General features: G+C 39.7%; 1 protein-coding gene across 2 annotated transcripts in view; it reads right to left on the reverse strand.

Annotated features, from left to right (window-relative positions):
* LOC131675316 (dynein heavy chain, cytoplasmic) overlaps positions 1–17,978 on the reverse strand; it is a 995,688-nt gene that overhangs the window by 254,494 nt on the left and 723,216 nt on the right. For both annotated transcript variants that reach the window (XM_058954251.1, XM_058954250.1), the window contains one exon: positions 15,432–15,549. In XM_058954251.1, coding sequence (XP_058810234.1) covers positions 15,432–15,549 — 118 coding nt within the window. The remainder of the gene's footprint in view (positions 1–15,431; positions 15,550–17,978) is intronic.

Below are 17,978 nucleotides of genomic sequence, written 5' to 3' on the forward strand. Positions count from 1 at the left end.
TAGAAAAGTCAAGATACATAAACGAGTGGAAAGAACTGAAAGTAGAAATGAAAAAGTACAGATTAAAGAGAATTCAAGGAGAGGAAAGAATATAAGGCCTACAAATAAGGAAAAGGTTTAGGCTAGGTAACGTAACGAGAGGAAGCAGGTATTGGAAAAAGAAGAAAATAAGAGATACAGAATGTGTATGAAAGAGGAAGAAAATTGGAAGCACATAGTAGAAATATGTGAAAAAAGCAAAAAGGAAGTAGAAGAATGGGAAAAAATAATAATAGGAAGCAAATAAAAGATAGCGTGGATGATGTAGCTAAAATGGAAAAGAAGAAGAAACGAAGAGGAGAAAGAACAAGAAAAACAAGAAGATGAAATTACAAGACCCCGAAGACAAACGGAAACAGAAGACAGAGACACAAGACTCGCAGATACATCTACATACGCACACATATACACAAAACACGCATACACACGCAAACATACACATGCACACACACAAACTCAAAACCCACGTACTAGCAACTACACAAGCGAGAGGAAGCAGGTATTGGATGATGGAGCAAAAATGGAAAAGAAGAAGAAACGAAGATGAGAAAGAAAAAGGAAAACAAGAAGACAAAATTATAAGACACTAAGGAAAATAAGTGAGGCTGAGGAAATAAAAAACAGAGGGAGCGATAGGAAATGAGAAAAAAGTATCAAAGCCCTAATAAGGAGAAAGATAGGTGAGATGATTAATAAGAAAGAGAGCAAATCAAAAGAAAGGCAAAGGTGAAAAGGCAAAAAAAAAGTAGCAAAGGAAGAAGTCGAAAAGAAAATAAACAAGAAAGAGAAAAACAGAAGAGTGAAAAAGGCAGGTCTCGGAAAGAGAGAGAGGAAGAGAAGATTAAGCAACTAAAAAACGGGAAGAGAGGTTGAGCAGACAAGCGCAGAAGACAGAGACACGAGATTTGCAGACACACCTTCATATGTACACATATACACAAAACACACACACGCACATACACACACAAAACACATACATTAGCAACTACACAGACTGGACACGAGACACAAATGGTGAAGTGGAAGGTGTAAAACAAATGTAACATAAGCTGTAAATAAAAATATATATATATACTTCTACCAATTATAATTATTCAAAAGCCTTTGCAATAATCGAAAACAGGAATAATAAATAAAAAAAGTAGCGCATAGATATTTTAATTAGATTAGTTAAATAAAAAGGAAACTGTAAAAAAATCGAATAAAATAAAATAAGACCAATTAGATTCAAAAGAAAAATGTAGCTTAAATTGAAACCTTACGAGTAATGTAAAAAAATTGAATTAAGTAATGGAATTGCAGAAAAGCCTTGCGTATTATTATTCACAATCACGTGCATAAACCAAGAAAACGTACTTAAGAAGCCATCTCTGGAGAGAACGCCCAAACATAAACGATCCACAGCCTAGCAACTCCGGAAAATTAATGTCCGCCAACCAATAAGGGCCCGAAAAAATCAAAGAGGGCCAATGATGAAACAAAGGCAGGATTAGCATTTCCACTCTTGAGAGACCTAGGAAGGGAGATTCTCTCTCGACTACCCAAGGGTATAAAAGGGCTTGCAAGCACATTTGCTCCCCTGCACCACTTCAGGAAGAAAGCCTGCCCATTTAGCCTACAGCAACCAGGACTTAGAAGGAAAAAAAGCGTGCAAGGCTTATAGTAATGTAGTGTGAAGGGATTTTGCCGTCAAGGAAAAAAGCAAGTAAAGTCTTTAAAAGAAGAAAATTTTTCCTCTTAATTTACCCCTCTCACTTTGACTTAGAATTATCTACGACGTGAAATTTTGTTATAAATTATACCCTCTCGACCATAGATTTAAGTTGGTATTATTGTTTTAACAAAGTCCGAGCCAAAGGTTTTGGACTGATTGTGAGTTAAAAAGGAAAAAAATCTGTTATCCGGAAGTTTTTTAAAACAGAACATCCCGGAGAGTTTTTGGATGGTTCTATTCCACCTCAACTTTCACAAAGACCTGAGATCACGACCTAGTCAGTCGTCCTGAGCACAGTTAAAGTCAAAAGGTAGATTTGTCTCAGCCATAAGTGTTTGGACGGTGACATTTTTTACTTTAACGAAGAAGGTTCACCTGGTGCGTAAAGTCATATTAGCCAAGGGTTGGATTTCGTACGAAGATATGTTACGACGTGACACTTTATAAAGTGTTATAAAAAAAAGAAAATATGACTAGAACAATTCTCCGCCTCATAGAAAGTTAGTATTTTGGCTCTACTTAAATTTCCCTTTTTTTATTTTTATTCTAGAATTAAGAGAACCGGAAGGATGCTTGTTTAAAGAATGGTTTCTCTTTCACAATATTTTATTGAAATTTATGACCAGCAGTTTATATTTATACATACATTATTTATATAGTAGTATATAATTTACAGTGATGGTCAATAAAATAGAGCCATCAGTGATTACAATCAGGCAAGATTCAAAGTTTTGTATCTCGACTAAAAATAATCACACAAATATTAGCGAATTCTCAGTTTAAAGGTATTTAAAAGTAAAGTAACTAAGTTTTTATAAGTACTTTTTGGTATTAGTGTAAAATTTGGTTGAGCTAATATTAAACTTTTTTTTTTTTTTTTTTTTTTATTTATTTTTACAGGAGAATAACTCCCTTTCAACACATTACAAATTAAAAATAAGATTACAAAAAAAATATAAAAACAAACGTATATATTATAACATACTAAAAAAAACAATAACTAAATATAGAAAATACAAAACTTAATCTAATCTATCAATCGTGACACAAAAATTGGAAAAAAAACAGAGTAATAATACTAAAGAGGTTTAGAACTAATTTATAATGGCGAAATATACTAATACTAATATCGCAAACCAACAACAGAACTTATACACCTAAGAACTATAATTAATAAATGAATTAAATAATTAAAAATAGCTAACAATAACGCAGGAGTTTAGTGCTAATCGCATTTTTAAATTGTCTCACGGAGCAGGACATTATAGCTGGTGGATTTTGAAGATCGTTTACAATCCTGCACGCCCGATCAATCACCGAAATATGTCCCAAACCGCCTCTCCTCATGCAGACAGTGAAGGTCACATGACGCTCACGCAATTCTCTCGAACGCTCAACATATCTGATCCTGCCCAAGAGATAATCCACGCCTACCAAGCCATGGCAGATCTTATAAAGGAATAATGCAGTTTGATATTCAATAACTGATGATATTGAGCCAATACTAAACGTCCTAGCCGCAGCAGAGTAGTCATGTGACAGGGGGTGCATCCCTGCGCCAAAACGATTTGAGAGGAAACGGATAAATCTATGTTGGACAGACTCAAGCTTAGCTCTATTATACCGCTGTTGCGGCGCCCATACAACTGCCGCATATGTCAGAATAGAACGCACGTGAGCATTGTAGAGGACAACGAGTGTGTTCGAGTTACGAAAGTCACGCGTGCCCCTGAGGACAGATGACAGTGCCCTAGATGCAGACAAGCAGATGCGACTTACGTGGCAACTGAATGTCAGCCTCTCATCAAATGTCACACCAAGATCCTTAACTACCGAGACACGCTCCAAAGCCACACCACAGATCGAGTAGTCGTATCGTGTCAGTTGCTTAGTGCGCCCATAGGACATGACCGCACATTTGGAGGCATTTATGCTCATGCCATTGTTCACACACCACGAATGGAACGAATCTATATCATCTTGCAGTGCACGATAGCCAATCGCCTCCGAGGTATTCCTAAAAATCTTCGCATCATCGGCGTAAAAAAGTATGGTCGAGTTCCTTATCGAAGCAAAACAATCATTCATAAACAGAATGAAGAACAGTGGACCCAAATGAGAGCCCTGAATCACACCTGATGAAGCGAGATATGGGGAAGAGCATACCCCATCTATCTGCACGCAGTACACGCGCCCAGCCAGATATGATGTGCACCAACGCAATAAAACTCCAGCACAGCCAAAACACTCCAATTTACTTATCAAAAGCAAATGGCTAACTCGGTCAAATGCACTGGTCAGATCAGTGTAAACAACGTCCATCTGCTTCCCAGCATCCAGAACATCAACTACATTTTCCAGAAACACTGAGAGGTTAGATACTGTGGAGCGCTTGGGACAAAATCCATGCTGAGCGGGACTAATACCACGCAGCAGAAAAGACGAAATTCCAGCCGTCACAAGAGCATCGAAGAGCTTAGAGAAAACACACATCTTGGCAATCGGACGATAGTTTTTGATGTCAGCCTTATCACCCCTACCTTTGAACACTGGGATTGCATAAGATTTCCTCCAAGCCTCGGGAAACACACCCCGAGTAAGAGACTGATTTAATAATAAATAGAGCGGCTCAGTAAGCGCCAACCCGATCCGCGAGATGAAACCCGCTGGTAAGCCATCCGGTCCCGGCTTCATGGAGTCACCAATGCCGGTCAAGCCACGTTCAATATCCTGTATGCTGAGAGTTAATACAGACAGAGAGCTGTCATCAACCCTAAAACTCGCAGGATCAACAGGCGAATCCGTCGACTGAAAAATCGATGAGAAGTGCCGTGCAAACAAGTCCACGATATGCTGAGTATCATCTGCCCTTTCATCAACAAGAAACATCGACGATGGATAAGAGGTGCCACCGGAATTTCTATTAATAAAGCGCCAAAATCTGCCAGGATCCGCGCAAAGGGAGTCCTCGGATGCACGCACATACTTACAAAAATCAGCTCGTTGCTTACTCTTACACAACGAGCGTAATCGACGAAACTCAGACAGTGAACATACATCACCATACGCCTTATAGCAGGCATGAGCAGCCTTCTTCTTAATGATTAACTCCCTTAAGCCATGGGACATCCATGCCGGATATGTGGATACCACCCTCCTCACTCTAGGAGTATGGCAACCAATCGCTTCAAACAATTTACCATAGAACACGCTCACATTGTAGTCCAATGGAGCTTGGTCATCCATCACTTCTCCCCACTCAACCGCACACAACGCATCCATAATGGCCACATGATCTGCCAACCTAAAGTTAAAGGATGGAGGTTGTGATTTCACAACTCCATCCCTTGCCGCACAGCGCTGGCCCACCTCGCGAACATACAGCAGATGAGAAGCATGGTGATCATCTGATGGAGATAATGGATCCAGCGGAGAAAGCACCTCGAAAATCCTATTCGTGAAGGCCAAATCTAGTGTATACTCATTCAATCCTTTCGTTGTCATCCATTGGGAGCACTGAAGAGACACCATGCAACACTGCAAACACTCCGCCGCCGCTCGAATCGATGAATTTACACGACGATCGTCCACAAAGCCCAGTCCAGAGCCCCGCGACCATGTGCACAGCGGCAAATTGAAATCGCCCAGGATCGCAACAGGCATATCAGGAGACGATAGGCAGATGCCCTCCAGTGTCTGGCAGTAAAACTCCATGGATAAAACAAATGCGTGCCCAGATAATGAAGTGATTGGTGGCAAATACGCAACAGATAATAGCAGCTCGTGAGGGCAAATCAGTCGCAGGATCAAATACTCTAAATTAAATAAAGCAGAAGTTATTATTTTGAACGAGTATTGATCATTTAACCAGATAAGCAAACCGCCTCCTCGTGTATTACCACTCCCAACGCTGTCTCGATCAAGACGAACCAAATTATATCCCGGTATCCTGAGAGCGGAATCGTGCACAGACGGGTCCATCCATGACTCTATGATGACAATCAAATCTGTCCTGGGAGAGCACATGAGAGCACCATGTATAAATGATTCTAATTTAGACTTAAGGCCACCGACGTTTTGATAGTATATGCTGATTGCCGGCGATGAAATTGAAGTGGTTGCGTACATTAGTTTCCCTGAGTCACAATCTTTGCGATGCCATTTACCGTTCTAATCTTCAAATTTCGCTCGCCCGCCTGCTCGCGCAAATTCAGCGATACACTTTTTCAGCTGCTCACGTTGCTTGGGTGTACGATCAGGACCGCATTTGACACCTTTCTTATCTTTGAAAACCGCTGACGAGTTCCGAATAAGCCAAACCGCATCACTGGATGACATGAATACAATCTTCATTGGTCTGACTGTGGACTCTGATTGTTTACCAAGTCGCACCACCTGCAGGCCAGCACGATCGAAAGGCGCGTCACAAAGTAATGCCTGCAAAGAGGCAAGATCCGCAGCTGCCGATCCCGCCTCGGCAAAGCCATATATTATACAGTTTCTTTCCCGCCTTCTTTATTATTATTAAAACTTTTTATTACATTGAAATGAACGTTGAAAAAATGAAATGTTTCAAGTTCTGTTCAAACCCGCATAACTCAATAAATAAGCCAGCTACAAAAATTTTGTACAAATAGTTTTCAAGCCCTTTCCAAGAACTTAAAAATCATTTTTTTATTTTTTCCAACTTAAAAACTGATCAAGTTACGATGAGTTACGGTCATTCTTTTATCACTTGTATTTTCTACAGTAAGTAACATACAACAAAAATCCAAAGAAAAAAATTGTTCACATTTTTGTCAAAAAAACTCTTAATTTAAAAAATTTTTTTTCAAAAAATTGTTTTATCGTTTTTTAAGAATTTTAAATTACTCTTCTTACAACTTATGGAAATTAAAATTGAATAAAAAATCAATTCTAGTAACTTTCAAACAGAAAAAAATAATTGAAGATGAAGATCAAAGCAAAGATTATTTACTAAAAATATAAATGTACAACAATCTTTTATTAATTTCTTCAAATGATAACGTATAAAAGTCTATTTTTATACGTTATAAATAAAAATAATAGAATAGAAATAATAACAAATAAATATACTACAATCTAAAAAAATGTACGAAGCAACATCTTAATAAATTTTTTACTTGTGCATGAAATTCAAAGTAACTCAGAATAATAAAACTTACATTTTTTAAATTCTTTGAAAACGGAAAAAAATTATTAAAAAGAATCCTGAAAAAATATATATTGATTTTCTTACCACAAAAAAGTTTTTCTCTTTGGATTTTTGTTGTACGTGAGTTACTATAGGAAATATAAACGATCTAAAAATACACAAAAAGTGGTCAGTTTTTGTGTTAACAAAAAAAAAAGGATTTTGAAGTTCTTAGAAATACCTTTAAAATGTACACTTGTTGATGTCTGTGGGACTAATTTTAGCCGAGATACTAAAATTTAAATTTTATTTGATTTTAGTCACTGGTGGCCCTATTTTATCGACTACCACTGTACATCAAATGTTATATTGTTGTAACGGGGCCCTGGCTAGGATAACCGGCCCTGTCTGGCTCTCTCTCTCTCTCTCTCTCTCTCTCGCAGCCTCGCTCCTTTGCTGTTGCCCTGGCGAGCGTTTGATACTACGAACCAATACCGATGCTCGTACCGCTTTATTTCAGGACCAATACCTGAGCCGGGCATCGTTATTTGGAGCCAATTGGGAGCGGGAGCGGTTGCGGCAAAAAGAAGAGAGAGAGAATGACGCGTCGCGAGAAGAGAGTAAGCGAGCGCGAGTGACCCGCGGCGATCCGCCCGCGAAAACGAAGCCGCCGGCGTCGCTCGAGCCGACGCGCGAACGATTAGAGGGGAGAGCTCGAGCCGAGATTCTGAGTTAGACGGATCGTTTGACGGCCGAGCGTGCGCACGCGAAAGAGATCCAATCAGACAAAGAAGCAGAGGACGCCAAGCAGTTAGCAGCACAGGGAGAGGATTTCCAACGACAATAGTATCGAGGAATCCACATGCATGCCAGAAACATCGACATAGTAAGTATTCTGGTAGCAAGAAAGACGGCCCCTACAACAATTGCCAAGTCAACTCGCTGAAGCCACCAACAATAACAACAGCGAGCAACGCAACACGCAAATTGACGTCAAGAAAATCGGTGGATGACAGTGTGAGTATTGCGTAAATTTCATCAACGATGAAAACTCTGGGGCGGGGCTATCGCCGAAGCGCTCACGTCTGTCGTCGAGTCGGCTAACTAATGCGAAGCAAGCGGCAGAAGCACCGGTTATGGATGTGCAAGCGTTAGTCGAAACTCTTGGCTCGACGGAACGGGTTGGACGGTTAATTAAATGGGACAAAGCGGAACAGGGTCACCGTTGCGTTCCTGCATTGCAAGGGTTAGGGATGAGGGGCTGCTACGCGACATAATGGAAGCGAAGCACGTTATGTCCAATACTTACATGACTACTGAGGATCTAGACAGAAACCTCCTTGGACAGGAGTTATCTACCATAGTTCCACAGAGGAAAATATTTATAAGTGAAATACGGAACTGAAGCCTATTGCAAAAGGGCTTAGCTTTAGATATGTGTGGTACAGTGGCGGAAGATTTCTGGTCTGATGGAAGACGGATGAGAAGGAGTACGCGCTTCAGACATCAACGCACATGCAGGCCATCAGATCGGCATAGAAATCGATGAAGGGAACGCTATCGTCCATCGTATCGAAAAGCGAGGCGAAAGGCACGACATAATTGGGGGTAAAAAGCGTGGAACAAGATGGTGAGGGTGCTGCAGGTACTACGGAGAGGGCGTAACTCGGGACGATATGCACTAAAGATGTTGTGCACCGCTGTGGTTTTCTCAGCGCTGGGTTTCTTAACATTAACTCGCTAAGAGAATCATAACCAAATCACGGAGCAACTAAATAAAGAGAATATTCTTAATCCCTTCCAGACTGGTTTTAGGCGGAATCACAGCACTTAGAAAGCATTAATAAAACTGCCGGATGACATTAGAATGACCGTTGACAATAAGTTCTTGCTTTTAATTGATTTCAGCAAGGCATTCGACATCACCTTTAAAGCTTTTGCGCAGGCTTCGTGCTCATGAATTCTCTGGCTCTGCTCTCCAATAGCTTAGATCCTACCTATAGGGTCGCTCGCAAAGAGTTACCTCGAGGGATGGAAGCTCGGACTAGTGAGAGACGAATCTAGGTATTCCACAGTGTACTGGGACTGCTCTTGTTTTGTCTGTATGTTGACGACTTGAAAAATGTACTCAAAGGACATGAGGTTTCACACCTTTTCTATACAGATGACTTGCAGATTTATCTGCATATACCTAAGAACCAATTGACAAAGGGCAGTCGAATGCTAATGGAAGCAGCTAGATTGGTAGCGAACTGAGCCCGCGACTCGGATCTGTATCTGAACGCAGGCGAGACTAAAGCAATAATTTTCGCTACCAATAAAGACATAAATGACATCTATGCGGAAGGCTTGCCTGGCAATGAGCTGGGGAGGGTGTATTTGTTCCCCTCTCCGAGGAGGTAACTAGTCTCGTGGTCGTGCTAGACAGTCAGCTGTCGTGGAGATCGCTTTTCGTTTGCAAACTTTGGAATTTATCGACTGTGTGACGAGAGCAGACCATGTGCCGGTCTCTCGTCTGCGTTCTCCCTCCTCCACTTGGCAAGGCGTGTTGGCCAACGTTAGGCGCATTAAAGTATGCGCCTAACACTTGGTCTTTTTGTTTCAGCGACAAGGACGGGCCAGCACAGTTGAGCGCAAGAAAAAGTTGAGGAACGCGGAGAGAGAGTGATAAAGAAAGAGAGAGAAAGAGAGAGTATTAGGCCCATGCAGGGATTGGCAGGCGCGCAACGCGTGACCGATAAGCGACGCGTCACTTGCCGCCTAACTAATAGGTCAAGGTAGGGAGAGGAGCGAGCGCCGCTGAGCGGCTGCAAGACGAGCGCAAGAATAAATGCGTGTGGGAGTCGAAACCTAGTCCTACTAGAGTGCAGTAGTCCTGCTAGAGAGTGCAGTTTGGGATAGCTGGAAGGAAGGCCAACCCTACCGGCAACAGCTTTGTCTGCGACCGCAGCCAGCCCACCCCTGCAAGGAGAGTCAACGTCGCTTGTGGATACCTGGTCGGCGATAGCAGCCAGCAGCTAGCAACGATCTGACCAGCGACGACGACCGGTACTTCCTGCGGCAGCACATCGCCCGGGATCCACGACGTTACTAGGAGCGATGAACAAAGGTCAAGCCTTCTTTTCCTCTTTTTCTCTACACTCTCTCTCTCTCTGGTCATGCGACGGCCGGTGCGCGTTGAATAGGATAGCCAGGCATCCACGTGCCGGCTATCTAAAGGTCCGCGTTTAAGTTTAATTTGTAGTAGTGTAAGTTGCGACCGGCGAATTGTCCAGGCGCCCACGTGCCGGGCAGTTCATCCGGTATAGATTCGCGTAATTTAAGTAAGTTTGTAATAGGTTAAGTGCGCGATTGGATATTAAGACGAGATGCGAAGTATTCATTTGTGAATACTATGAGTAGTTTATTATTCTATTGTAGTTGGTTAGTTAGTAATTAGACTATGTTATGCGCGCGTATGTTTAATTTGAACAATGATTAATAATAATAGGTTGTAAGTGAGATTTAATTTCTGTCTTTCTATAATTCATTTATCAGCCTCTCCTCGTTCTTCTCCCTCAATTGCCTTGAGCGAAAGTCTTACTCTCTTACTCTCCCCTTAATAAATTGGTGACGTCAGTGCCGAATAAGGCGCTGCCTTCGTTACAACTGAGAAAGTGTCTCAACGCTTATGATAATTTTGTGATAATCTGCGTAAAAATAACGCAATTATTGTATATATTGACGTATACTGTATAGAAGTTGTACTTAGTGTTTTGCTGCTATAACGAATAAAAAGAGATATCAATCAATCAATCAATCTCTTCCTCTCTCTGTTAGGAGCATCAACTGCGAGGCTTCTTTATATAAGCCGGGGAGTTCATTCTTATTCTTATGTTATCTTTGAGAGATTAGGAGTGTTTGAAGTGCGAAATTGACGGTAAAAAGCCGACCGCTCTACGCACGCGCCTGCTCACTACTGCACCTATGCCTATTCGTCGCTGGGCTTGTGCCGATTCAACAGCAACAGCGTGGTAAATTCAAAATTTTAATATCTGCTCAAGTCGAAATGAGTCAAAATAAGTGCATTATTTGCGGAGAGAGCTCTACCAAGGAGGCTGCAACTTTGTATGGTATGTCAAAAGCCGAAGCCATGTCACTCGAAGTGTTCTGGAAACATGACACATGAGCTCTGCAACAACTGTAGAGCGAAAGCCTATAAATCACCAGCATCAACCAGCAGCACTCTAAATACAGCAAGACGGTCAGTGAAGGCTGCCATGAATGTCGGCAAGCCGCGCTTGGAAGAAAAATTCAGGTGAGCAAGTTACACAACAATAACATTGGAGCAGCAGCCGGTCGCGCTCTCTCCTGCAAAGGGACGAGACGTATCGCCGAAGTACTCACTTCAGTCTGCGGAAGCTACCAGGGACCCTTCCCGACTAAGACTCGTCGCTCTGCTGAGGGGGAGTTCTGTCTTCAGTCATCAGAGCTTGAGATTAGTGTAAGGTCACTAACATCGCCCCAGAACGATATTGAAATGTGAGTGAGCAGTAAATCAGATAGGATAAAAGTATTGACGATCACTTCCTTGAGACTCCAGAGTTGCCTAACATCAATAATATACTGATCCCGGTAAGCACACTGGAATTGTTATACCAAAGATTCAACACCATCGAGAGGCAGGTTGATGATATGGAGGCTTTTATGCGTCGGTGCCTTGATCTGGTAAATACCACCATGGCTTCTTCATTCTTTGAAGCCGAGAGAGGTGAAGTCTTTGAGGGACACATATTAGCGCTAGACGGCGTGATCTGAGATCAGACCTCGATGTTAATGGAGCTGCAAAAGACATGCAGCACTTTAATAGAGAACAATAGCTTACTGGAAGACAGACTAAAGAGGGTTTTAACCGACTCTGGTGAGGTCCAGGGTACTTGCCGGATTACAAAAGATAAATGCTGTCTGAAAGATGTAAACGTAAGCACCGAACCCATAGATGGTTTTCAGTATGACAAAGATACTACCTATGAAGCACCTACCTTGAACTCCAGCGGTGCTGCCCAGGAATCTGGCGGCAAAGGGGGGGGGCTCTGGTACGGAGATGGGGGAGTGGGAATCTAGTGTTGGCGGCGCTGAGACCTGTAAAGTCATGATAAATGGTCTGTTTACAGAAAACTGTGGAATTTCCAGAAGGAGATAAATGGAATGGCTCTTGTGGCTCACAGGGCTATCCTCGCTTCCATGGAATCACAAGATTTGACAAGGGTGAGAGTTTTGCGTCCGCGGCGGCAAACTTCGAGGAGTATCTTAGAGGGGTCGGATCGTGGAGGAGTGCAAGAGATGAGATTTGCTTTACTCTCCTACATTATAACTTTCAGGGACGGGGGTGTGCTCTTGAGGTGATGAAGGCCAAACGAGGGATGCCCACAGCTTACCTGGTTACCAGTGATCTCAAGAATGATTCACTTGGATTAAAGCTGTCTTCCTTTGTGCCACAAGGAAAAATTTTGATTAATGAACTCAATCAGAATTCAAGACGTTTCAAAACCTAAGGCCTATTGAAAGGGGGCTTGGCTTCATATGTGTGGTACAGTGGAGGACCATTTCCTGGTCCATCGGAGAACCGGTAAAAAAGCGCATGCCTTTGAAACAACGACGGACTTGCAGGCAATCATGTCGACTTGGGAGTCGTCAAGAGTAACTCGCGTATCGCTAGCGTTTAATGAAGAAAAGTGGAATAGAGAGATGACTGAGAGAACGACCGAGAAATCTGGACGGGAAAGTGCTGGGGGTGATCCAGTGACAGTGTGACTACGCCCGGCGGACGCTTTAGGTGTTCCGCGAGGTTGTAGTATCCTCAGAGTGGGGTTTCTAAAATATCAACTCATTGAGAGCTCGTATTGAGAGGCTCCGCTTATTCCTGGCTGGGGATCTTACTTATCACGATTTTGAAGTGGCCGAGATCTGGCTTGGTCCAATTGTCGACGACTATATCATACGGGTACCAGATTATTCGGTGATTAGAGGAGACCGTAACGTGAATAGGGGAGATTGTCGACTTCGAATTGGGAAAGATGAGGGTTTTTTTAAATTAACCAATAATCTAGACTTGACTTACTTATATTCTCAAGAAAACTTATGTTTGAAAATACTTTATAAATTCATAAATAGAGCTGGGCACGCCCAGAATTTAAGTTACGATTCTTCTCTCTAGATTTAGCTTGCTTTCTAGAGTCTGTGGTGGCGTTGGACTGATTTTTTATTTTTCTCTCAGTTAGCTTATCACTTCAGATAAGCGAGAGAAATGAAAAGCTACTTTCTTTAGACCCTGGAGTGCATTTGTCTTCATGGCCTTATTGAAGAAAAGATGTTATCTTAGAAGATTACGTCTCTTCGTTGGCTAGAGGGCGGGGGTTTTCCAAAAAATGAACGAGGGGCTCCTTCGAACTTGGGCCCTTTTCTTCAGAGATAGCTCTTAATGTATTGATCTGTTGATTATATGCTATTGTAATGGTTAATTTATGTCTATTTTATGGAAAGCTTTATATTCAATATCTTAATAACAGGTATAATATTTAGTTATAATAAAACAAGTTGAAAATTATCAAAAGAAAGGTTTAAAAATTTCTTTTTTATAAATAAAAAAGAGTATAAAATAGTATAAAGTTTACTATAATTTTTAACTGGTTTCTTGTATAAAATAATTATTTGTTGTTTTATATAATTATAGGGATAAATCGGAGAGACTTTAATTCAGTTATCGAGAAGGTTTTTATTGCTTCTCGAATTATACTTATGGAAATTTGATAAAATTTTTATAATTAACCTTTTACATTAATGAATTTTTTAAATAATTATGCAAAATAAAAATGATTATTTTTCTATATAAAATGATTTTTGAGTTTTCCCATGGAAAAGTCAGAGTAAGTGCTTTTAATCTTTTATCACTCTCTCTTTCCTATTAGGCCATGTCTTATCTCTTGTGGGGTGATCTAAACGCATACAGCTGCTGGCACTCAAAATGCGCTTCGTAAGAAAAATTCAAAAGGAGCAATGGTTTTAAGAAGAGAACAAAATAAATATATACACTCACAGACACTAACACACACACACACACACAATTAAAATTGTCGACAATTATTGCCAGTCGTCATACAAGACAAGTAAATTATTAATATAATGAATTCTTTTAGACTATTTTTGTTATATTTTTAACTGCCAAGTTGACGTGTACGATTTTCAATGAAGTATTATAGTAAATGTGATACGAGTATATTTGATAATAATTCAAAAAGTTATATTCTGTTCATAATACTTTGAATATAATTATTCACAGCTAGAAAATAATAAATAATTTTGTAATGACATATAACTTGTTGTATGTAGCAATGAATTACTCAAGAGACTGTGAACGTATCCAGTCAAACATTTAAGAGATATGAGATGTTTGAGATGTTTTCAATTATACAGCGCTGGCCAATAATTCTGAACAGGTAATTAATGTTTTGCTCCGACTTTGAGCAAGCGTAGCTCCTTCAATTTTTATTCCGAAAAAATTCTGTCCCAATCATTTTGAAGCTCTCTCCAAAAGTTTTTTTTTCTGGCTTCCTTAATTTTTCTCAGGGTTTTTTTTTACAAATATTTAAACGCGTAAGAATCTTCAGATATTGTTGCAACTTTTTCATTTCTGTTCAATCGGCTGTAGTTTTTTCAATATTAGAGATAGAACAATTTTGAAAAAGATTTTGAAAGGGCTTCAAAAATTCTATTTAAAACAATTTCCCGATAAATTGTTTCGTCAATTTATAGCACAGTTTTGATTTCGGAAAGTTTCGACTTAAATCGATTTTATACTCATGTTGTTGAGAACATTTAGACAGTTTTTATAACCGTTGGATTATTATTGATTTTGATGTCGTTATAACAATTTATTATGATTGCTGAAATACCTATATGAAAAAAGAAAAAAGTTAAGTATAAAAAATAAATGGTCGATTATTTTTTATCTGCTTTCTACATTTTGTCAATAACACAAGTATAAAATCGGTAACTTTATGAGCTCAAAACTTTACTATAAATTGACGAGACAATTTTTTGAAAAATAGTATTTTCCAAGCCCCTTCAGAATCATTCTATCTCTAATATTGAAAAAACTACAGCCGATTGAACAAAACTGAAAAAGTGCAACAATGTCTGAAGTTTCTTACTCATTTTAATATTCGTAAAATCACCTCTGAAAAAAATTAAGGAACTCAGAAAGAAAGCTTTAGAAGAGAGCTTCGAAATGACCGGGTCAGAATTTTTTTAGAATAAAAATTGAAAGAGCTGCTCTTGCTCAAAGTTGGAGCAAAACATTAATTACCTGTTCAGAATTATTAGCCGGCACTGTAAATTTTTGTTCCCTGTGATTGGTTCTCACATATGGATTAATTTATTTAATTATGAATATGTACTTGATGTCACTGCACTTCGGTATCTAGAAAAAAATCAATCACGCAAAAGTTGTCAAATAATACTGTATGTATTAGAAAAATAGCTTACCTGAGCAATAGCCCATTTGACCATTGGACCGCAGGCCATACTAGCTCTGTTTACCTTTTCGAAATTATATTCTGGATTGCACAGGTAACGACTTCTCATTTTTTCTCGAACTTCATCGCTGGAAATATCAGAATAAAAATGATTAAACGAATGACAAAACGAGAAAGAAAGTAATAAAAAGAGTATTTTTCTATAAAGAAAGACATAAAAATGTAGATAGCTTTTATGTATCAATATTTTGAAAGTATTCAAAAGCATCTTATCAGAAATATCGTAAAAGTACTAGTTTTATTTCGACAAAATAACGTTAAAATCACATTGTTGTGTAACATTATTGTTACGTTTTGGCTTTTTAATTGTATCAGACAATTATCAGCCCTCGCTCAATCGCGAACAATATTTAATTAAGGATCAAGAGGCGCATTCGCTCCTACTGACAGCGGTGCGGGGTTTCGCACCTCTATGGACTGCAGGCTTCTTATGATAGAAAAGAGGGTCAGGTGAACTAAATAATGGCTTTCAATTCATTGAATTTATTTTGGTACATAATTAGGTAGTGCGTCGGACTGACTTTTGTACGAACGTATTGATTGATTAAGTTTTTCCCTTTTGGATCCTTCTGAGCCAATTCTTATTATTAATTTTGCAATCTTTGATTGTAATAAAAAAAAAAAAGATTATTTATTGGATATAAAAATTGTAGACTCTATAACTATATAAATACGAATTCATGCTGTAAGGGTTCAAGTTTTAGCTATAGTGGTAAAAAATATCGTGACGAAACCAAATGCTTTAAATGTGTTAAAAATCGCATACCTGATCGGTGCAAATATGTACATTTTACATGTCCTCACTGTGAGTCAATCACAGCCCCATATAATATGAAATATTTTAAGATGAATGTTTCAAGAAACATTTCGCTTAAATATTTCTAAAATATTTTAACGAAACTCAACCAATATTCAAATTCAACTAATCAATATTCAAAAAAAATATTTCTTCAAAATTTTTAACGTCCTACCAAATGCCTGATCAATTGCATTAACGGGCTACTCGATCGTACGTCTTTTCCCCTTCGTAATGTCCGGCAGACGACTCGTAATAGGCGTCAGGCAGGACACGCTTCTGGTAGCATGACCAAGCTCCAACACTCTTCGTGGTTCGTCACTAGGTCTAGCAAATGATCGCGTATATATTTATACTGCAAACTATTCTCGGATTTCCAACGTTCCCGGCCTATCAACCACATCGCTCATTCGCTGAAAATACAACATATCTTCGCTCGTCTCGAATGCGTAAATCTCCGCCTGATCCTTGAACTCACGCAAGAGAGCGTCTGGTACGCGATGTGAAACTCCCTTTCTATAAACAATTTCACAGTTTGACTTCGCAACTGTTGGAATTCCAAAACCCATCACCCTAGTCTACCCTAGAATTCCCGCTTTCCAAGTATCCACGTTAACGCTTTGTGAACTGTCACAACCACAAAGTAGGGACCCTCAATAAAAGGACGAAACATGTTCACGGCGAAAAGAACCACCAAGAACTTAATTTTGTTTACTATATAATTCCGCTCGTGTGAGTTCAACATACGTAGTAAATTGAATGATCGCCATCATCGAAAATTTGTATGAAGCAAACCCCGACAGTAAATGACGAATCATCGCAATACAGATAAAACGTACGCTCGAAATCCGGCCGCGCCAGTACCGGTGTCTCCATCAACGCCTTCTTTAATAGTTCGCATGCCTCCTGTTACTCCTGGTCCCAAATCTATGGATGGTCTTTGCGCTAAAGCTTCGTGAGTGAAACTTTAATATCGCTCTCGTGCTCAATTAATGGCGCATACCAGTCCACCATATCCAAAAATCTACGCAACTGTTCCAAGCTTGTCGAAGCAGGGTATTCAATGATGGGCGAGACGCTGTCTAGATTCCTCGTAAGCCCTCATAAACCTTCGCAATGCAATCGATAACATATGTACGTGACCTCTGTACAAACAGAATTCGATTTTTCCAGATTAACCTTTCAGCCCGCCTTGACCAAACGACACAACACCCGCTCAAACCATCTCAAATAACTCAAAATCCGCGCTTACAATCAACAAATCGCTTAAATACCAAAATACATTAATTAATTAAAAAATTTTAGTTAATAAGCAATTTAAATCAAATTACGCGCTAATATTTTCGCGTGGTTATCTATATGCGCATAGGTTCAATTACCATTGTTGCTCCCACCTCCATGAGTTTGCATGTTCGGTGCTTCTAGTTTTCGCATTCGATTTTTCTCTTTAGAAGGAATTTGGAGTCCGTCGCTTGCACTGCTCTGCAGTGACTCTTCAGTTTTCAACAAAAGTCAGCTAAAAATTTGCTAAGTTAAATTATATCAATTTCCAATCAAATCTTGGTATAAATTATACTTTAAATAGTATTAGTCAAATAAAAAAAAGAAACGAAGAAAAACTCAACAAATCACTTGGTCATTCCTATCTCTCTACAAAATTTCACGCTCAGCTTTCAACGATCTCAAGAAGTCAACGGCAAT

This window comes from Phymastichus coffea, unplaced genomic scaffold, assembly GCF_024137745.1.
Source record: "Phymastichus coffea isolate CEN01 unplaced genomic scaffold, Cenicafe_Pcof_1.1 PCOF00018, whole genome shotgun sequence".
In the NCBI taxonomy this organism is placed as follows: Eukaryota; Metazoa; Arthropoda; class Insecta; order Hymenoptera; family Eulophidae; genus Phymastichus; species Phymastichus coffea.